This window comes from Camelus dromedarius, chromosome 5 (assembly GCF_036321535.1).
Source record: "Camelus dromedarius isolate mCamDro1 chromosome 5, mCamDro1.pat, whole genome shotgun sequence".
In the NCBI taxonomy this organism is placed as follows: domain Eukaryota; kingdom Metazoa; phylum Chordata; class Mammalia; order Artiodactyla; family Camelidae; genus Camelus; species Camelus dromedarius.
Window position 1 is genome coordinate 42,442,605 of NC_087440.1, and position 22,054 is coordinate 42,464,658.

The window sequence follows — 22,054 nt, forward strand, 5'->3', positions numbered from 1 at the left end:
TAGGGGTTTCGGAAACTCCCACTATAAAAAAGTTACTGATTTAAAGATATGTCATTGTTTCTGTGGGAAGGCCAATAGTTGGATTTAAAATGATACAAACGAATACTACCCAACTCGTGCCTCAGGAAGTGTTCTACCATGAGAAGCTTTTTAAAACTGAAATTGTATTTATCAATAAAAATATTGTTATTATATATTAGTGTATTGTTATTTTCACAGGACAAATTAGACAAGATGTCCACAATTTCAAAGCGTTTTGGACTGAAATACAAAGAAGAATCGTACATCTTTAAAGAGCTTGAGAAGGTTCGCAAGGAGACTAAAAAGGATTTTCTCCAATTCAAGCAGAAGTTGGCTTCCAAACCGGCTGTGGGTGAAGTCATCTCAGGCCTCCAGGTCCCCAGCCCGGCCTGGCAGGGGGAGAAGGGGAGCGCTTCCCACGCCGGGCCCCTCAAGACACCAGGCCCCCCTCGGGCTAAGGGCCCTGCGCCCCGCGCTGCGGCCCTCCTGCAGCAGGCGCCCCGCGGCGCGGCGCTCCCCCCGTGCCCGAGCCAGGCGGCCGCTCCCGGGAAGACCCGGCCGTTCCGCCCCCAGGACTTCTACTTGCGGAGCTCCGCGTTCCGGCGGCACCCGCCCCAGGAGAAGCCGCCGGTCATCGCTTCCATGGCCGGCACGTCCAGACCTGTGGTCCTGATGCCGCCGCCTGCGCCCAGTGGGAAGGCCCGGGCGCGCCAGGGCCCGAGGAGCCCCCGACCCGCGGGCTCCAAGCCGGTCCTCCTCCCGGCCCGGGAGCCGGCTCCTCTCGCGGAGGCCCGCAGAGCCAGGGAGAGGAAGGGCAGCTCCCTTTCCAGCGACGACGGCGATGCGGAGGCGGCCGGCCTGCAGAGGAGAGTGAGGATTCGCACCCGCTCCTTACGCGAGGGCCTGGGCGGCGAGCCGCGGGGGGCCTCGGGGCCGGTTTCCAAAATCGACCGCGAGAGCAACGCGCCGAGCGACGCGCGGGAGGCCGCCCCGCAGCCTCCGCAGGCCCCGCAGGCCCCGCAGGCCCCGCAGGCCCCGCAGCCCTTGCGCGCGGCCCCGACGTCCATAGAGGAGATCATCGTCTCGCTGCAGTCCGAGGCCCAGCTGGCCTCCGACCAGACCATCAAAGAACTCATCCAGAGCGTCCTCGGCCAGAACTACGACATTAAGATGGAAGTAGGTGAACCAGGAGAGTGGTGTTTCCCTGGGTAAATGCAGCTTTAGGATAGGTACATAAAATCTTTCAGTGAGTACAGTGTGCTACAAGCTAGACCAGCTAGACAAAATGCTGCGGTGTTATTCAAGTTCTTTGAGTTTTGAGTTTTCCATCGAGGGAGGGTATCATCTTTTCAAAGTGAAAGAAATTGAAAGCTGGTCCCAAGAACTTGAGTAGTACATCACTGATAACCTTCCAAAGTCTTCCCGATTATTTAGTATGGACATAACCGATGTTTCGTATTAAAAAACTCAGTCTTTTTCTGTATCATTGAACATTATTAACTGTGAATCTATATCCTATGATCAATGTACTACTATTAAGAAGTTGAATTCATAAGAGTTGTGTAATATTTTTAGTGAAAACCATTCTCTTAAAATATCTTTTAAAAATTTACTTTCTAGGCCTTCCCAATTATAGAGATCATAAGTGTTTCTTGTGAGCCAAGCACTATGGGACATGCTTTGTGTGCATTTTTGTCCCCAGAACAACCCTATCAGGTGGATACAGTAAGAGCCCCATTTGACATAGGAGCCTTCCAAGCTTTAGTGAGGTTGAAAGGATTGGCTCACCGTCCTGCAGCTAAGGCATGGCAGAGCTGGGATTCCACTCCAGCCAGTCACACCCCAGTGAGCGGACTGGAACCATGCCAGGACCATCTATTTGTTGATTGTGATGTGTCCCCAGCAGGGAGCAAAGCTAGATGGGGTAGAGGTTTAAGATATTTTCTTCATTATGTAGCCCTTGCTCTGACATGGACATTTAAAGTGAAAATAATAACAGGGGAATCTGAGTCCCACACAGAAAGACAGGGAGGGAAGGAGGGAGGTAGAAAGTGAGAGAGAGATTTTTGAGAATGGCAATGAGAATGACAGTAAGAGAGAAGAAGATTCTTTTACTGTTCTTGGCTGCAGTGCCAAACCTCTTGTTAGTACACAGAATACTGCTGCCACATTATGTCTTTAAAATAGTTTCAGCCCCAGAATATACTCTTGGCTGTGATTTAAGCAATGTGATCCTAAAGCCCATTAGGAAAACAAAAACATGTAAGGACAAGAGTCCCCAGTGTTGTCTTTGACCTAATGTTTGTTGGCAGAATAGGACAAATGTTTTCAATTAAGACCCACACCTCCCAGCAGTTACTGAACAAGATGAGTGTGACTGCTCAGGCCATCTCAAAATGGGTATTTCTAATTAGGTTTTCTGTGGGTCTGATAGAAAAAGGAATCAGGGGTGCACTTGGAGAGCCTGGACAGAGAGAACAAAGGCCTCAGTGCCTGCCCTGTGAGAAGGAGTTCTGTGACATAGTGAAGGGACTTGACACGAATAAACTGTTAGAAACTGGCTCAGAGGTCCTGTACAGTTGGGGAAGGTCGCACTTTTAGAGCAAGGGCCCATAAGAGCAAGCACATTTTGAAGGGTTCAAATAGAATAGAATATAAGAAAGTAGAGTATCAAATGAAGAATGAACACTAGGACAGTGAATTCTGTTCTTCCTGGTATTCCGTTTCCCTTGTGTATCCTGTTTTGGTGCTTTAGTTACCCGAGTTGTTTTGTGCAGGAGAGTGGCCTGGAGGATTAGGGCCAGGAGTCAGGGGCACTAGCCCCTTGTTCCAATACTTGGCCAGTATCAAATGCCTCAGTCCCATCCTTGCCTCCCATTGTATTGACTTTTAATGTAGCTAGATTTCATTCTTGCTTTTTAAATTCTGCTCCCCCCACCTCAGCAATGCCAGAAGATGGAGTTCTGCATTATTTTGAAAGAAGGTGGTCTCAGAAGTTTTATTAGGGCGAGAAGGGAACATGGGGAATTTGTTGAAATGGCTGTGGCTGGGTATGTGAGAGACAGCAGTGAAAATGCAAGTGTAAAAGTGGTGTCAAAATTCTGATTTTAAAAATTCTTAAAATTAGAGTAATAAGGGCATTTGTTGTAAGCATTTGAAGTTTATATGAACAACGGTCTCTCCATGATAAGCAAGGAATATGATTCTTCACTTCAGACATCTTGACTTGTGCCAGCCCCTTGACGGAAAGCCAGAGGATAAGACGGTCTTGGCAGGGTGTGCTGTCTCTGTTTAGAGCTTGGGCAAGGCCCTTCCAGACCTAGCATTCAGGGCACCACAAACAATTACACAGACCAAAAGGTGCACAGGATACCTGAAGATTAAACTTAGCTGTCAAATATAGGTCAAACATCTAAACCAGGGTTTCTCAACCTCGGCACTTAACTTTTTGGTTTGGATAATTCTTCGCTGTGGGTGGTGGTCCTTTGAATTGTAGGATGTTTAGAATTATCCTTGGCCTTTACTCATTAGATGCCAAAAGTATGATACTCTTCCCACCCCCCCGCCACCCCAAGTTGTAACAATCGCCAAATGAGACCCTGGGGAGAAGGGCACAATCGCTCCCCTCTCAGCCTCCTACCTAGCTGAGAACTGCTGGCCTAAACAGTATGCATACACCATGGCAGGAGAGACAGAAGTGTTATAGGTCCTACGTTTGTTTTGCCGAGGAATTCAATACTGTCACTCACAAAATACATTCTAATTACATGAGACTGGCGTTCAGAGACTACTCTCCAAATGTTGATTGAGGATAAAGGAGTCAGCCTCTCCTTGCTTCTGTCATGTGTAGTTGTTTTTGGCCTCATAACTCAAAAGAAAAACAGCTTACCCTGACCTAATTAAGGGGGAGTTCATGTTCCAAGGTCTCTTATAAACAAATAATGTACAGCTCACAAGTAAATGCTTTATCATAAAACTTACGCCGACTTTCACTTCAGGGAAGATGAAATAGGTGTACTTTTCTTATTTCTGCTGCTAATTACAACTAAGTACAAACCCTGGACAACGTATGTAAGACAAACATGAGAAGACACCAAAAGTTGGAGAGAAGACAGACTGGCCAAGGATTTGGGGATTCAAGGAATCATGTAGTGATGAGTTCTCAAGTTTTCTTTTTGTCTCATATCTGCCAGACTTGGAGCTAAAGAAGCTGGTAACCTAAGACTGCCAGTGGGTGTGGACAGAAAAAGCCCCAACAAAAAACCTGCTCTCTTCAGCTAAAGAATCAAGAAGCCTAGCAGGACAAAACTTCTAGACAATAACTGTGCTACTCTCAGTAACACTGCAGAAAAACCTATGGCCTTATCCCCAGTGCCACCAGCCAGGGCTGAGTGGGGAGCCTAAACTTCCAGTCTCAGCAGGCTGTAACAAGGTACTCCAACTCCCTCGCTAATGATGTGGTGTCAGTGGAGAGTCAAGACTTTCAACACCGCCCAGCAGTAAAGAGGCTCCCTCACCCCTTTCTCTATGGGATCCCTGGATGCTATTTGGGGAACAGTAATGAGACACTCATATCCCTCCCAACCAGTGTCAGTAGAGACCTAGGGGGAGCCAGAACTCTTACTCTCAACCATCAGTAACAAGGAGCCCCTTACCCCTGGTATCAACAAAGGCAAGCTGGGAACTTGGACTGCTACCCATACCTGGCAGTAATGAGGCTGCCTCTGCTCTCCTCCTCCTGCCCCTACTAGAGCAGTTTCAGAGGAAGCCAGCTAAAACAGAAAGTTTAAGTAGGATGCAGACTCTCATAATATGTTCAGGTTTTTATAGAACATCACTTGCCATACCAAGAACCAGGAACATTTAGACCTGAAAGAAACAAAGACATTTGATACCAACATGACAGAGATGTTAGAATTATCTGACAAAGATTTTTAAGTGGCCTTCAAAAAAAAAAAACAAAAAAAAAAAACTCTAATGAGCACACTTGAAACAATGAGAAAAAAAATAGAAAGTCTTAGCAGAGAAATAGAAAGTCTTAGTAAAGAAACACAACATATAAAGAGGAACCAAAGAAAAATTTTAGAACTGAAAAATAGCTTTGATGGATGGCTCACAAACTGAATGGAGAGGAGATAGTGGAAAGAGCCAGTGAACCTGAAGATACAGAAATGCAATTTACTCAGTCTGAGCAACAGAGAGACAATAGACTGAGGAAACAAATAGATCCTGAGGGACTTGTGGGACTATAACTGGAGATCTAACCTTCATGTCATCAAAGTCCTGGAAGCAGAGAGAATCCCAAACCAAGGAAATCCAAACCAAAGCACGTAATGGTCAAAAGTTTTCAAAACTAAAGGAAAAGAAAAAATCTTGAAAGCAATGAGAAAGAAACAATGTGTTATATATAGGGGAAAACAACCTGAAATGACAGTGAATTTCTCATCAGAAACTGTAGAGGCCAGAAGGAATGACACAGTATTTTTCAACTGCTAAAAGGAAAGAATTATACCAAGAACTCTATATCCAATGAAATTATCCTTCAAGAATGAAGGAAAAATCAAGACATTCTAAGATGAAGGAAAGCTAAGAGAATTTGTCACTCACAGTCTTATCCTAAAAAGATGGCTAAAGAAAATTCTCTAAACAAAAATGAATGATTAGAAAAAAGGACTTGGAACAAACACCAGGCAAGGAAGAAAGAACACAGTAAACAAAAACTATGGCTGAATATAGTACACATTCTTTCTCCTCCCGAGCTTTTCATTGTATTTGATGGCTGATGCTAAAATTATAACATTGTCTGATGTGATTCTAAATGTGCATAGAAGAAATATTTAAGACAATTATAAGCAAAGGAAGGTAAACAGGTAGAAAGGGAGATAAGGTTTCTATGCTTTATTCTAACTGGAAAATAACAATACCAGTAGATTATGATTAAGTTATGTGTATATATAATGTAATATCTGGAGCAATGACTAAAAAAGCTATACAAAGAAAATTCACTCAAAAACACTATAGATAAATCAAAATAGAATTTTAAAAATGTTAAGTAACCCACAAGAGGGTAGGTAAAAGTAAACAGAGAAGCAAAAAACAGAGAACAAAAGGAATACAAAAAATAAAGCGATAGCTTCAAAAACATATCAATAACTACATTAAATGTAAATGGTAAATATACAGATTGAAAGAGAGATTGGCAAGTGGATTCAATACATAACCCAACTATATATTGTTTACAAGAAACTTCCAGTATAGTGATTTAGGCAGGTTGAAAGTAAAGCATGAAAAAATATATCTGGCACACATTATTCGAAAGAGGTGGCTATATTAATTTCAGATAAAGTAGACTTCAGAAGAAAATGACCAGAAACACAGTGGGCAGTATAATGTGATAAAAGGATCAATCCACCAAGAAGACAAAGCAGTCCTAAATGTGGATGAACCAAATAACAGAGCTGAAAAATATATGAAGTAAAAGCTGAAAAGAGAAATAGACAAATCTAAAATTATAGTTGAAGATGTCAACACCGTTCTTTCAACAGTTGATAGAAGACTAGACAAATTCCCCAAGGATTTGGAAGAATTCAACAACACCATCAACCATCAGGATCTAATCAGCATTTATAGATCACTGCACCCAACAACAGCAGAATACACATTCTTGTCAGCTCTCCTTAGGACGTATACTAAGACATATCAGGGCCATAAAAATGAACTTCAGTAAATTTAGAAGAATTGATGTACAGAATGTGTTCTCTGACTATAATGCAATCTAGAAACTAGTAACAGAACAGTAATAGGAACATCTACAAACACTTGAAAACTAAACAATATAGTTCTAAGTAATCCATGAGTCAAATAGGGGAAGTTGCAGGGAAATAAATACTGAACTAAATTAAAATAAAAATACAAACTATCAAAATTTATGGGATATAGGTAAATCAGTGCATTTATCCTAGATAAATGAAAACTTACATTCAAACAAAAAATCTGAGATGAATAGCAGCTTTTATTACTTAATACCAAAAACTAGAAATAACCCAGATGTCCTTCAAAGCATAAGTGGATATATTACTCAGCAATAGAAAGAGACGAAGTACTGATACCTGCAACAACTTGGCTGAATCTTCAGAAAATGATGCTGAGGCAAAAAAAAAAAAAAATCCAATCTCTTAATGTTACATACTTTATAATTCCATTTTGCAACATTCTTAAAATGGCTAAATTAATTATAGGAATGGAGAACAGATCTGTGGCTGCCGGGGGTTGAGGACGGGCTTGGAGTGGGGGAGGGTGAGAGGAAAGCATGTGTAGCTTTAGAAAGGCAACCTTTGGGAATGGGAAATCTTTGTAGTGATGGAAATGTTTTGTATCTTGACTATGTCAGGTCAGTATCCTGGTTGTGATTTTGTATTATAGTTTTACGTGATACTACCATAGGGGAAAGCTGATAAAGGGTACATGGGATAGCTCTGAGTTATTTGTTACAAGTGAATATGAATAGATAATTATCCCAAAATTGAAACTTTAATTTAAAATGTTATCAGATTCTTATAAAAGTTTATGCTTCTTTTTACACATTGGAGGAAGAAACATAAGGAAACAATAATAAATTCCCTTCATGCCCTCTTTAACTCCCCAGTAGCAATCAATATTTGTTGTTTATCCTTCTACACTTACCATAATTCTTTAGTACAAATGTGTACACATACATACAACACACTTAGGTTTTTTTTGTAATAAAAATAAGAACATATGGTAAGCATTATTTTGCAACTTACTTTTTGACATGTCAGTGGAAATACATCAATATGTATAGTTTCTAATTTATTCTTTTAGATAGCTGCGTGTTATTCCATAGTATGTAAACATTTCCGTGGCTCTTTACTTTTCAAATTTCATCTTTCCCTATTCTAGGAACAAATTTTTGCTCATTGGAGGTATAAATCAGGGAGCATACCAGGATCTGGGCAAAGAAAAACAATCTGTTGTTTGAATGACACCAGTACAATTGGGAGGGACTAGTTTGGGCAAATCTTTTCTCTTCAAAGTGACAGGTTTATTACACTTTTTCTCTTACACATTCCCTTTGTGCAGTACTTTATTGTTCTCATAGACGTAACAGCTTAAACTAGTACAAGTGATATAATGATTAAGAAGTTTCTTGATTTAGTTTTTTTTTCTGTAAAGTTTTAACGTCTGTCAGATAACATTTGGATACCTTCAGTGAATACAAAATGCTTATGTATTTAATTTTCATTCATTTTTAAAAGGTGAAAAATAAGATATTTACATTAGTTCTTGAGGGAAAATTCCTATTCCTTTAGCTGGTTTGGTTTTAATAATAATTTTGAGCCAACCTAGGAACTGCTCCTTTAAAATAAACTTATTCTTTGTTGGGTACAAGTCCAGTTTATTTTCCATGGAGTTTTTTTTCAAGACTGACATACAGAGTTACTTGAAAAATGGAATGCTAATTTATTGCAGAATTCAGATGTACTTTTTTCCCCCTGATTCTTAGTACACATACTGCCCAGCAATGATTTTTTTCCTTTGCTTGTTTGTGTAATAAAATCTCTTAATTTAGACTATAAAAGACAAAAGCATTTGAACTTTGAAAGTGATCCGTATACTACAGTTTGAGTACATGTGAGGTAAAGTGAGGAATTTTTAAATGTTAGCAAAATAATTGCTTTTTCTGGCTACTTCAGATACAATTATTTGGATATTTAGGATAGAAACATTTCCCCTCCGTGGATTGTTACTTCAATACATAACTCAGTTTTAACTTTGATTTCCTAATGTACATCTTTTTTAATGCTTTTAAATTTTAAGGACTAGTCCAAGGGCTTAGATCTCTGATTTCAATGGGAGTTGAGGTGGGCATAGCCGATGAACTGCATGTTTAAAATCCAGCACAACTTGCCGTCTTAAAATTGTAGAATTTTGGTCCATTTTAAGAGTAATTTTTGTGATGTCTTCAAGTCATGATTTTTATCTCTTGTGTAAAATGAGAGGAAAGAGTTTATGCAATTTAAAGCAGTTTTTAAAAATGCAAAAATTGATATAAGGATTTAGAATATGGATACCTTGACAGCAAATTGAATTGATGGAGTGTCCTAGTTAGGTTGCACATTGACTTATTGTACATAGGAAGCTGTTTATTTTTTATCACTGAGAACTATAGTATTTGGTTGTGATTTAAGTCAGTCATTCTGTAGCTGTAAATAGCCTGAAGCTAGGCAGCTGTATGCTTTACAATGCTTGTTTTAAAGCATAGTAGATAAACTTGTGGGTTTTAAGGATAGGTAGATAAACAGTTTTGATAGTAAAATCAAAATCCTGAGAACTAGGCAGCCACAATCATGTTTAAGCATCTTTCATCCCAAATAGAAGCAATCTAATAGACGGTGTAGTGCATTACCCAGTTGTGCTGAATATGTGTGTCATTTTGGGGAGAACATTCTTTTACAAGTACCTGATTTCCTTAGTCCACTGTAAAGGGCACTGAATCTTGGTCTCACTATAGTGGAAAAGGATAGCTTGACAAAATCAGCCATATTTATTATTTTTGTGAGTTTTTATAATCATAGTAGACAAAAGGTTAAATTCTTAGTCTATTGCATTGAAAAGGGAAATAATACATTCTAATTTAATAAATTTTCTTTTACATATTTTACTTTATTTTTATGTATTTATTATATGGAAAAGAACTTTCACAGTCCTGTGGTAAGTTTTTCCATAGTATTTCCTTACCCTCATTTTTCATTAAAATAGTGTCTGGAGCTGGAAGGTAACCTAATTAACTTTGTATTATAGATGACAAAACTGTAACCCAATGAGAGAAAGTGACTTTTGCAAGGCTGTACAGCCAGTTAGCATAGTTGAGACCAGAACCCACTTAGTTCGTTTGACTTCCAGACCAGAATCATTTTTATTCTTAGTACATCATGTTGATGGCACTTCCTTTCCCTCTTTCGCCCCAACTTCCCTTCTTTTTTCCCTCACTGTCTTAAGACCTAGACCCCAGGTATCCAGAATTATTTCTCACTGTGATTTCTCCCCTCTCATATCTCTGTGATGACTCTGAATTAGTGAGAGGACCATCACACTCTCCCATCCTGGGATGGGATGGCCACCTATAGCCTATTGCTAGTGAATTCTGAGCCCAGTGCACTTAGGCTGGGGAAGGTCAGCAAGAAGCAAGGATTGGTGCTTACAGAGTCCTGTGGTGGTGGCAGAGATGTTAGGTGTGGGATGGGACTCAGGCTAAGATTGTGTCATAAAGTGAACGAATACAAGTGGGATGGATTACAGGTAGTGATGACATTAGCAGTTGGTTATGTGATCACTGATCAGTTATACACAGTCAAGTACTCCTGATTCTGCCAACTTAGGTTGCTGTTACTATGAATAGAAGATGAAATCTCCATTATCTACCATCCTCCATGGCAGAGTATCAGACTGACCCACTTCTACTTCATTTTATTAGCTTTATTTTATTTTGAAATCTGTGCTATTCTGAAAGTGAAGACATGCCTGCAAATACTTTTTCTCTTCTTAGTCCAGTGGCATAGGTTATGAGTTCCCATCCTTATGGGGAAGGAGAGCTACTTTTGACATACTCGAAATCTTAGTATCTGTCATGGGTTTGGGGTCTTGTTGAGACTCCTCGACTTGAGAGGATGGAGTGTGTCAGTGGCCATACCAGGAATTTGCAAAAGCCAGGAGGAAGAGTCATCGCTTTAGATGTTATCTAAGTAAGGCTGCAGAGTTATCATGATCACATGGTTAACTCAGATTTGACCAGTCTTGATAATGAGTAAAATCCTCTGTGCTCTCCACCTCTCTTCCACCTTTTAAATTGGTGGTCTATCTTCCCTTTAGATCTCACAGATAAAACAGTAAATAAGATTCCTGTCCTTTGCTTGGCTTACTACAAATTTATTAGGCACACAGGAGAAGATTATAATAAAGCCAGACCTCATCATTTTAGCCAGATTTCCCCTCAAGAACATCTCTAGTATCAAGCTCTTCATCTCTTGATCATTGGAAGTAGGGTTCTGAAGAAATTAAAGATTGAGACAGCTGAGACGCTTTTCTTTGTTCTGATTTCATTATGCTGTTGAGACCTTCCTAGATGTACAGTCTTTGACAATCAATTATTACTCTGGAAAGTGATTATTAGACAGTTCACAGAATTACGGCTTTTTATGCATGACTCCTATTCTGTTGCTCTTTAGGGTTAAATGAAAAAGCTTATTAAATATCCGTCTACAATGGAATCTTTGAAAATGCTAAATGGAATGCATAATTCATATAGGCTGTCACTAGTACAATGCCAAGTCAGTTTAGCCAAATATCAAGTAACAAGGAAATGGGAGTAAGTGGCAGTCCCAATAGAACTAGTTCGAGGCAGCTAATGGGTGCAGATAATCAGAAAACCCCAAATAACAGTGACTTAGACAAGATAGAAGTTTATTTCACTTGTAAAAAGGTCATGTAAAAGGTAATGTAGGACTGATACAGTGTTTTGCAGTTGGGGGTTCTGCTGTCTTACTGCTTGACCGACTGTACCCCTCATGACTAAGGTCATCTCAAGGTCCACAGTATGGCTGCTCTGGCCGTGACATCTGCACTTCAGCCAGCAGGAAGGCTTTGAACAAGAAAAGCATGTGTCCGAAGTTGCCCACCGTTCTGTTTATAATTCATGAGTCAGAACTTAGCTACATGACCACATCTAGCTATAAAAGAGGATGAAAATAAAGTCATTATTCTGGGCAGCTGTGTAGCAAGGTCCACATTCTGTTACTATGGAAGAGGGTAGAAGAAATACTGAGTGGGTTTCTTTCGTTGTCTCTATGGGTCATGCACTTTCTATGGAGACTTCTGTAGCTCAAAGAGTTATTCCCTCTTCTGGGAAAGGTTTATTGAGCACCCACGATGTTTAGCATTGCACTAGGCACTAAGTATTGAAAGATTTTGTATGTGACACATTTTTTAGCTTTTAAGGAGTTATGTAAACCTAAGAAGAGAATAGCAGACAATGGAAACTGGTGGAGAAAGCCCTGGAATTGCAGTGTGATGGCCTTGTTAGAGATTCTTGACTTGTAATTTATTTGCTCCTTAAAATTATCGGTGCCTCAGTTTTCTCATCTGCACAGTAGCGTTAATAATACTTATTTTACAATACTGTGAGAGTAAAATGATCTTAAATAAAACAACACACATTAAGTACACTGCAGATTTTAAAGGCTCTTAGTATGTATTTCCACACTGCCTCCCAGTAAAATTGTCACCTACATTCCCACAAATAGTGAGTACCAGCCTGTTTCCCTACATCCTCATCAGAGTTGTGCATCACTGTGTTTTTGAATCTTTGCTAATTTGAAAGGCCAGTGGCTTTTCAGTACTTTTCACTTGTGGAAACCTTTCTTCAAAGAAATATTCAGTGAATGTTCAATATCTCAGACATTCAATAGCATGGCAGCAGTGTGTCAGTTGGGAATGAGGGAGCTGGAACCTACCTGCTAGATTCAGGCTCCTACCAGCACATTCTTTGACCCTTAAGACATTCGCCTATCCATTCAGTGTTCTTGGTTGCCTATTATGTCTGACACCCTACCAGACACTGGGAAGTACACAATGAACAAACGAAGTCCCTGCTTTCTTGGGACGTATGTTCTAGGGACAGGAGGCAGAGAGTAATGTCTCAGGTGGCAATAAATGACATAAGGAAAAATAGTGCAGGATAAGAGAGAGAGAGCATGATGGGGCAGAGATGTTTAAATGAGATGGTCAGAAAAGGCCAGTTAGAGAATATGGCATTTGAGCAGAGGTCTGAAGAAAGTAATGGAGCAGGTCATGCACTACATGTGTGGGGGAAGATCATTCTAGGCAGAGGGAAGAAACATTGTGACCCTCCAAGGTAGGAATGTTCCTGCGGTATTTGAGGAACAGTCAGGTGGAAGTCTTGAGTGGGGTTATGGTAGAAGAAAAGTCAGAGAGGTAGCCAGGAGCCCGATCAGCCAAGGTTTTCAATACTATCAAACTCAGCACTCCATTCTCGTTGCATTTACTTTGCATATATTTTGCCTGTTTTACTCTCCTGAGACCCAATTGATAGATAATTGTCACCTACCTACCCATGTAATATAAAAAATTAATACAATGCCCTATTTGTAACATAAAAAATGAGAGTGACTTATAATTACATTATAAATTCTTCATAATAATTTGTAAATAAAATAGAATATATATTAATATATAATATATACTATATAAATCAATATATACTATATACTATATAATAATATATGATATATACTATATAATATATAGTATATAATGTAAATAAAATATATAATATAAATAAAAATATATTTATCTAAATTTAAATAAAGAATATGAATTATGTAAAATATAAAATATAATAAATAAAATTAGACTGCACTGGGAGACATAATGAAGTTGTTAGCTGCTTTTGTCTACTGATAATGAATGTGCTTTGGGTAGAAATATAAGCAGCCATAATGTATAAGAATGACCAGAAAAATAAAAAGCAGTGCATGTGGCAGACTAGACTTATGTGTATATGATAAAAGAAAATGGGAGCTAACCTTAAGTGAAGTAGGGACGTATGCTGTGACCAATTAATGACTTCTGAAATGGAGAAAATGAGCTAGGCCTCTTTATATGTCGTGTCAGAATAAATCTCTCTTGTGACATAAGACAAAGTGACAAAGTATTTTTAAAAAAACCATTATCTCTGAACTTGAAATTTTTTTAAACATTTTTTATTGATTTATAATCATTTTACAATGTTGTGTCAAATTCTAGTGTTCAGCACAATTTTTCAGTCATACATGGACATATACACACTTATCACATTTTTTCCTCTGTGAGCTACCATAAGATTTTGTGTATCTTTCCCTGTCCAACTTGAAATTTTAATATGTGTCAGGACACAGTTTCTGGAACTTAAAAAGAGCTTGCAAGCCATATCTTTTGATAGATGATGAGACTACAGGATGGACTGGAAAAAAGAAAGTAATACAAGAAGACATGGAGAAGTAGACCATTGTAGACAGTATGAGAGTAAAGCAAACAAAAAACCCCAGGCCATTCAAAATTAAATAAATAACTTCAACATGTAATATTCACGACAAATTTATCATCATTTTGCTAAAATATTTTAAAATTATATAGATTGGTAATTATATAATAGTTAGAACGTTTCCTTTATTAATTAAATATTTATTATTCACATGTTTCACATGTCTCTACTAAATTAATTATGTTTGGTTCTCAGTTTACAAAATGAGCTTCATGTATCCTTTGTACATGTTTGTATTCAACTGCTAACGATGCAGAATCAAACAAATGTGTTGTTCTGGTAGGTAGATTACTACTAGCACAGTTGCCTGTGGTTGACCGGGTATTCTAAAATGGTAAGGAACTCTTGTTGAAGTTTCCAAGAAAATGAAGTACAGTCTTCCTTTGATTGAGGAAGTAGTTGCATTCCTATAAAATACAGTGTGGGTTAAATAAGGGGAATATTTTGTGTTTAAATATATAAAATGGAGTTCAATTCTGGTCTCAGATAGTTATGTTTTTCACCCACATGAAAGCCTTCCAGACATTTGAAAAATTTATGTAGGATATGGGGCATTTTTTGTTTTGTGGGACTGTCCTGTGAACCATGGGATCTCTAGTACATCTCTGGCCCTTCCCTGCCCACTAAATGCCAGCAGCACTTTCGCATTGTGACAACCCCAAATGCTGCCTCCACCACTCAGGCTATTTATAAACGTTCCCTAGGGAGCAGTGTCATCCCTTCTGAGAATTATTGATGTGTAGAGTGCTGTAGAACATGGTAAGAACTTTGGATTTCACTCTGAGTGATGTGGGAGGCATTGGAGGGTTTTGAGCAAAGGCATGACATGATCTGACCTTGTTTTAAAATGATCATCTGATTACCGCGTGGACAGGAGATTACAGAGGTGGGAGTGGTGCAGGAGGGAAGACTAGTTAGACGCCTATTGCAGTAATCCTTGTGAGAGATGATGGCGGCTCGGGCCAGCTGTGGTGATAGTGGTGTAAAGAAAGTGAGAGGTGGTCTCATTGAGCATGCATTTTGAGGATCACTTATGAGTTGAATGTGTGGAGAGAGAAGAGTCAAGGATGACTCCATGGTTTTTGGTAAGTGAAGCTAACTAGTAGAATGTAATTTTCATTTTCTGAGTTGGTGAAAACTAAGGGTGAGCCAGGTTGTGGGACTGATTTTGGTTGGACATGTTAAGTTTGAAATGCCTAATATACTTCCAAGTGGAGATGTTGAATAGGCAGTTACTTTTAATTCTAGGGGTCCGTGGGGAGTTTAGGGATGGAAAGATTGGGAATCATCAGGGATTAGGTGGCATTTGAATTCATTAAACTTGAAGAGATAACCAAGGGGAGGAGTGTAGTTGGAAAAGAGAGGAAATCTAAGGACTGAGGGGTCCACTATTATATAGAGCTAGAGAGAAGAGGTAGAATGAACAAAAGGAGCTAAGAAGAGCCAGGTGTAGGAGGAAAACTGGGAGAAGGGGTCTTGGAAACCAAGTGAAGAAAGTATTTCCAAAAGGATCTGATAACTGTGCCAAAATCTGCTAAGTCACGTAAGATGAGCACTGTAAGGTTTAACTACACTGTTTTAACTATTACATTTGACTAGACACACACATACACCCCTGCCTTATAGATTTTATTGCTCTTGTGAATGAGAGTTTTTCTATTTACATTTTCATATTGTTTATTATTACATTGGTTTTATTGTGTTGATCATATATCCCATAACCTCTCTGAACTCTCTTACTTGTTCCAAGAGTTTGCCTGTAGAATTTCTTGTTGAATAAAATTTGTGCAGAATGGAAGTTGTGATAGTGAGCAGCCCTATTTTATTTCTGACTTTAAAACAAAAGCTTGGTTTTTAGTTTCACTACCAAGTATGATGTTTACTATAGCTTTTTGATAGACAATTTATTTTGACTTCCTTTCTCACCTTGCTAAGAATTTTTATCATTAGTGAATGCTGAATTTTATTGAATTATTTTTTGCTTTTTTAATCTGTTGTTGCAATATATTAGTTCATCTGAAGTATCCTTGCATTCTGGGAAAAACATTCTTGTTTATGTTACAGTATGCTTTTATACACTGAGGATTTCTATTAGAGTTTTTGCATTTATGTTCATACATGAGATTGGTGTATACTTTTTTTCTTGTACTATCCTTGTCCATTTTTGGTATTCAGGTTGTACTAGCCACATAAGTTGGATGCTTTTTATCTTCTTCTATTCTCTCAAAACAGTTTGTGTAAGAGAGAGGTTATTTGTTCCTTGGAAGTTTGATAATTTTCACCTGTAATGTTGTGGGTGGTGTCTTGGGTAAAGAGATTTTTAAAAAATTATCTCAGTTTCTTTAAAGATTATTAATTTATTCAGGCATTCAATTGCCTCCCTCCCCCAGGTCAATTTTATAATATGCATTTCTAGATACTAATAATTTTTATCCAAGTTTCACTGCATTTATTGGCATGAAGTTATTCATAGATTATTTCTTCTTATTCTGTGGTTTAGTCTTTTGATTTTATAGTTGAGGAATCTGTCTCAGCATGTACTGGATATGAATCTCAGTCTCCAAACAAAGATGTGCAAGAAATATGTCTGTTTCTCTAGAACTCAGTTTAGTCTTTATTTGGAGTTCCCATTCCATCAGGACCACGGAAATTTGGTCTTAAGCAATTTGGGGATTTCCCATCCCCATCCTTGGGCTATTTATAGAGTTCCTTAAGATTACATCGCATACTCATCTCTGCTGGGACATCCATTCTTCCGTCCTTTGGTCCACTTAAGTCATGTTGGGAAAGGGAGTCTTTTGAGCTGCCCCAACTTAGCCATGTGAAAATGGGCCTTGGGCTTGAGTGCTTCCCTACCAGAACGTGAGTCCTCACAGCTTGTGCTTGGCTTGCAGCCTTGTGTGGAAATATCTTTTCCTGTTTCAGACACAACGAATACTTCTTTGTTCTGCTTAAGTGTGTGTGTCACATGGCACTTGGCCACCTCATTACTATGTTTGTCCCCTGCGGGGAGGGGGCGGGGCTCTTTGTTCTGCAGCGCAGGAGGGGTGTAGGAAGGCCTGTGATCCTGCGTCGGCTGTCGGGAGGGACTTGCTGGCCATGGCAGACCAATGGCTACTAGTGAAGCTGGTCTTATTCTGTCTCCTCTTCATGTAACATTGTTCTCTCCAGCGCTTGACTGTGTTGTTTTCCTTGGAGACTCCAATACTTACGATGCAGTGGGCAGAAGAAGACTTCTGCTCCCTGTGATAGGCACAGATGCCACTTGCTCAACAGGTCTCGCCTCCATCGTCAGTCTCCACAGGTCCCTGCTGAGTTGCCCCTTGTTCCTGTCTCTAAGGCTCCTTCAGTTTCTCCAGATTTCCCATCTGTGTTTGCCACTCTTGGGCATACAGAAGTCATTTTTCTGTTCTGATGCTATGCTGGAGCCTGCTAGCACTCCCTCATGGACATTTTTTCTCAAAGATCTTGCTGCTTCTTAGATTCTCCATGGGACGTGGTCTCATATCTTTTCTGCTCCCCATTCCTACAAACACATCTACCTCCTGTTTCCTTTGGGCTTGCCCCTGGGGAGCTGAGTATGAGCCCCTATCCCAGGGACCCAGTCGCGTCTATGTTTTCATAACCTCCTCACAAACTTCTTCCGGTCCAGGAATTCAGTTCTTTCTAGATGTAGAGGAAGGGTGCATTACTCAGGCAAGCTCATTTTGTTTTCTCCCAAATCAGTTGTTATTGTCCTGTGTTCTTCTGTTCCGCAAGACTCCCTGGTTTTTGAAACCTGAAAGCTGGAAAAAGACTCTTGTTTTATCACTTTATATACTACAGTAGCATCTTTGCTTGAGACCATGGGCCCAGAATAGCCAAGTTGAATAAAGGGAGGATATTGGGTATGTGGATTGGAGGAAAACATCAGTGTATTCTTCAAAACTGTCTCTTCAGACCCTCACTTGACAGATGAGGAGACAGTCTCAGAGAAACAACTGACTTGCCAAGGTCACATAGTTAGTGGTGAAGCAGAGAGACCAAATTCTAGATCCTCTAACTACTACTCTTGTGTTCTTTGATGTTATATATTGTCTTAACAGTGTGGAGTTTATGCTCTACCACAATATATATTTCACCTAGATTTTAAATACGTTGTAACTGCCATCATGAGGGTCCCATAGCAAATGAACTGCTGTATATGCTGAATTTTCTTAATAATTATGGGTTCAAGACAAGTATGCCCTTTTTATTAGCATCATGCTCTAACCAACTGAGCTCAAATATGCCCTTTTTAAATGTTTGGTCTTCCAGTAGAAGCATTTTATAAAATCTGTTATAGTTTTTTCCCCTTTTTAAAAGTGGGTGGTACTTGTTCCTCCTTGCATTCCCACTACCTAGCTTAGGCATGGAGGTGCTAAGTTAATCCTTTTCTTGAGGAAAGGACATCATTTTGGATGTAAGTTCCTTATACTACGCTATAACACGGTGATGCCCATGGTCTTGTTGGGTGAGTGAAGTGTTTGTCCCACACACTGTATCCATCTGTGTTTTGCGTTCTTTTGTTTTCTTTTTATAATTTTTGTTTCCTCCTTCTCATTAGGCTGACAGCTGTCTCTGTTTTGCAGTCAGTACTTCAGTATGCTGTAAGTAGCCCCTCTCCCACAGCTCTCTTCCTAATATCTTATTTCTATTCTGCCCTAGGCTTTGAATCTAGGTAAATAAGCCTGGTAATATTGTTTGTAAAGTGAGAGTAAATAGCCTCTGAGGAAGGGCCTCCAGAGCTTTCCTGTGGGAAAGTGTTTGAGCTTTGTCCGCCCGCTCAGGCCTTCGCTGACATCTCTGCCTGCTCGAAGGCCTTTTTTGCCTACATCCTGCTTTCTGTCTAGGTTAGATCCGTGAGGATGCAGGATATCTGCACAGTGAACAGGTGAGGAACAACTGCTTTGTTTTTAATCTTATTTTCTTTATTGATTCAGAGATACTATAAAAATATTTTGAATTTGAATAAGCCATATTCTTAGTAGAGAGCTATTAACTGGATAGTTGCAAGTTAGAATAAAAATAACAACCACAGAACCACAGACTACCTTTGGGCCATTTGATTATTTAAGATGCAAACTATACTGCTGACCTTGGGGGCTTTTTGAACCACAGCTGTCAGTTTAAACAAAACTCTAAACCCAATTAAATTTTTGTTGGATGGGGTGCTAGCTTGAGAACTGGTTGGACAGCTTTTAAAACTTAATGATGCCGTTCTTCACCAGAAAATAAATAGAAGTACTAATACTTGGTACATATATTCTTTAAGGCTAACCATACGTTGGTCAGCTTTATCACTTTTTGGAAAATGGAGAACAATTTCCTGTACACAGATTTGTTGTAATGTTTGCAGATTTTCTTCACGTAGTTATTACATTTAAAATTGAGGTGAAGCTGTTTTTTCCCAGACTCTTCTCCTCTCCTCCGTTTTCCACTCCTTTTTTTCTTTCTCTCGTTCTTTCCTTCTCTCTCTTTTCCTGTCTCAATTCAAGTTGTTCTTAGTTCCCTGTCACTATACATTTGAATATTTAAACATACTCAGCCTTATCAATATTCTCTTGGCCAACAGAAGAAATTAAATCTTTATATTTTTTCATCTGTGATTAATTTTTGGGTCATTAAAGAGAACACTGAGTGTTTAGTATGACTCAAGCCCATACTTAACTTCGGGTGCAAGGCTGAGGTCAGTCTCGGCTGGGTGCAGAGAATGGAGGAAGATAAACTAGAGAGGCAGGCAGTGGTCAGCCTGTGGTCATGGGAGAGAGTTTAGGTCTGACTCGATGGTATTGGGGGTCTGCTCCCCATCAGGCCATGCTGGCACTGCTGCCAGGTAGTCTTTCTAAACATTCACTATCATGTCACTCCTCTGCTTAAGCTTAAGAGATTCTACAAGAATTTTCTTTGAAAAGGTGTTTTTATTGCTGAGGGGAAACACCTGGGGAGAGAGAGAGATTGACGATATAGTGGATTTAGTGTTGTTTTGTTGTTTCTTTTTTTTTAATTTAATTTAATTTATTTAATTGAAGTATAGTCAGTTACTATGTGTCAATTTCTGGTATACAGCATAATGTCCCCGTCATACAGATGCATACGTGTGTTTGTTTTCATATTCTTTTTCATTAAAGGTTATTACAAGATATTGAATGTAGTTCCCTGTGCTATACAGAAGAAATTTGTTTTTTATTTATTTTTATATATAGTAGTTAATATTTGCAAATCTGGAACTCCCAAATTTATCCCTTCTCACTCCTTTTCTCATGATAACCATAAGATTGTTTACTCTGTGAGTCTGTTTCTGTTTTGTAGATGAGTTCTTTAGTGTCTTCTTTTTTCTTTTTTTAGATTCTACATATGAATGGTATCTTATGGTATTTTTCTTTCTCTTTTGGCTTACTTCACTTAGAATGATGATCTCTCGTCCATCCATGTTGCTGCAAATGGCATTAGTTCATTCTTTTTATGGCTGAGTAGTATTCCGTTGTATAAATATACCACAACTTCTTTATCCAATTATCTGTGGATGGACACTTACGTTGTTTCCATGTCTTGGCTATTGTAAATAGTGCTGATATGAACATTGGGGTGCATATATCTTTTCGAATTAGAGTTACCTCTGGATATATGCCTAGGAGTGGGATTGCTGGATCATATGTAAGTCTATTTTTAGTTTCTTGAGAAGTCTCCATACTGTTTTCCATGATGGCTGTACCATGTTGTTTCTTTTAATGCTTTGTCTTCTGTCTACTTTATTAAATGTACTTGATATGTTTTATTTTTAACAATTTTAATTTAGGTCAAAGTAATATATAAAAATAGTTTAAAAACCATACAGTAATAGTAGGTTTATAACAACAGTTCCTTGTCAAACTTTTCCATACATCCCATTCCTACTCCCTGTGGAAAATTACTTTTATTTTTTAATTTTTAAATAATTTTATTTTATTATTATTTTTTTAATTGACGTACCATCAGTTACAATGCATCAGTTTCTGGTGTACAGCACAATGTCCCAGTCATGCATATACATACATCCCTGTGGAAAATTAGTATTCAACCTTTTAGCTATTTCATCTTACATATATCTTTGTATTTCTAAATAATATTTTAATGCTTCTATTTCTGATTTTTCTTCATATTAGATAGCATCCATTGATTTATTTTATGGAATATGACAATTTAATGCTTTTACTACCACTTACACCCATCCCATCACACATACAGTTTCCTATGTTCTCAATACAGTTAATCATCTTTGGTGTTTGCAATATATTATTTAGGAAGATATCACAACTAACATTTTCTTTTGTTGAGTAACTGCTTTTTCCTAGAGTTGATGATTGCAGTGATTTTCTTCTTTCCCCCCAATACATAGTTTTTTATTTATATATCACTAATTTATTCCTGGATTCTTTGATACATCTGATAATCTCTCATATTCTTTGTTTGAGACATTGCTTTTGCAGTTTTGATTTCCTGGTATGATCAGGATTAATTGCTCTCTGGGCTACTACTTAGCTGTGGCCCTGGCATTTGTCTCCATCATCTGTTGATTGGATCCCATATTCTCCTCTTACTTGATTTAACTACCAAGAAAGGATACCTGGGAAGTACTTTCTTTAAAAAGATCCCATTGAGAAAATGGCATTATTTTACCTTCACTTAAAAGTTTGGCCGCAGAATGCTAGGTTTAAAGTTGTTATACTCAGAATTTTGAGGCATTGTTTCATCTTCTAACATCTGTGGTTGCAGGTGAGAAATCCAATGATGTTCTCATTTCTCATCCTTTCTGAGTGACCTTTTTTTCTCCGTTTCCCAAAGCTTTTTACTCCAAGTTTTCTGCAATTTCACAATGACTTGATGTGGTTCTTTTATTATTTGTGGTGGGCCCTC

General features: G+C 38.8%; 1 protein-coding gene across 1 annotated transcript in view; it reads left to right on the forward strand.

The window, feature by feature from the left end:
* The first annotated feature begins 219 nt into the window (after positions 1–219).
* TTC6 (tetratricopeptide repeat domain 6) overlaps positions 220–22,054 on the forward strand; it is a 146,747-nt gene continuing 124,912 nt past the window's right edge. Inside the window, exons 1-2 of the mRNA XM_064486402.1 lie at positions 220–1,008; positions 1,045–1,197. Of these exons, the coding sequence (XP_064342472.1) occupies positions 235–1,008; positions 1,045–1,197 (927 nt within the window). The 5' untranslated portion in view covers positions 220–234. The remainder of the gene's footprint in view (positions 1,009–1,044; positions 1,198–22,054) is intronic.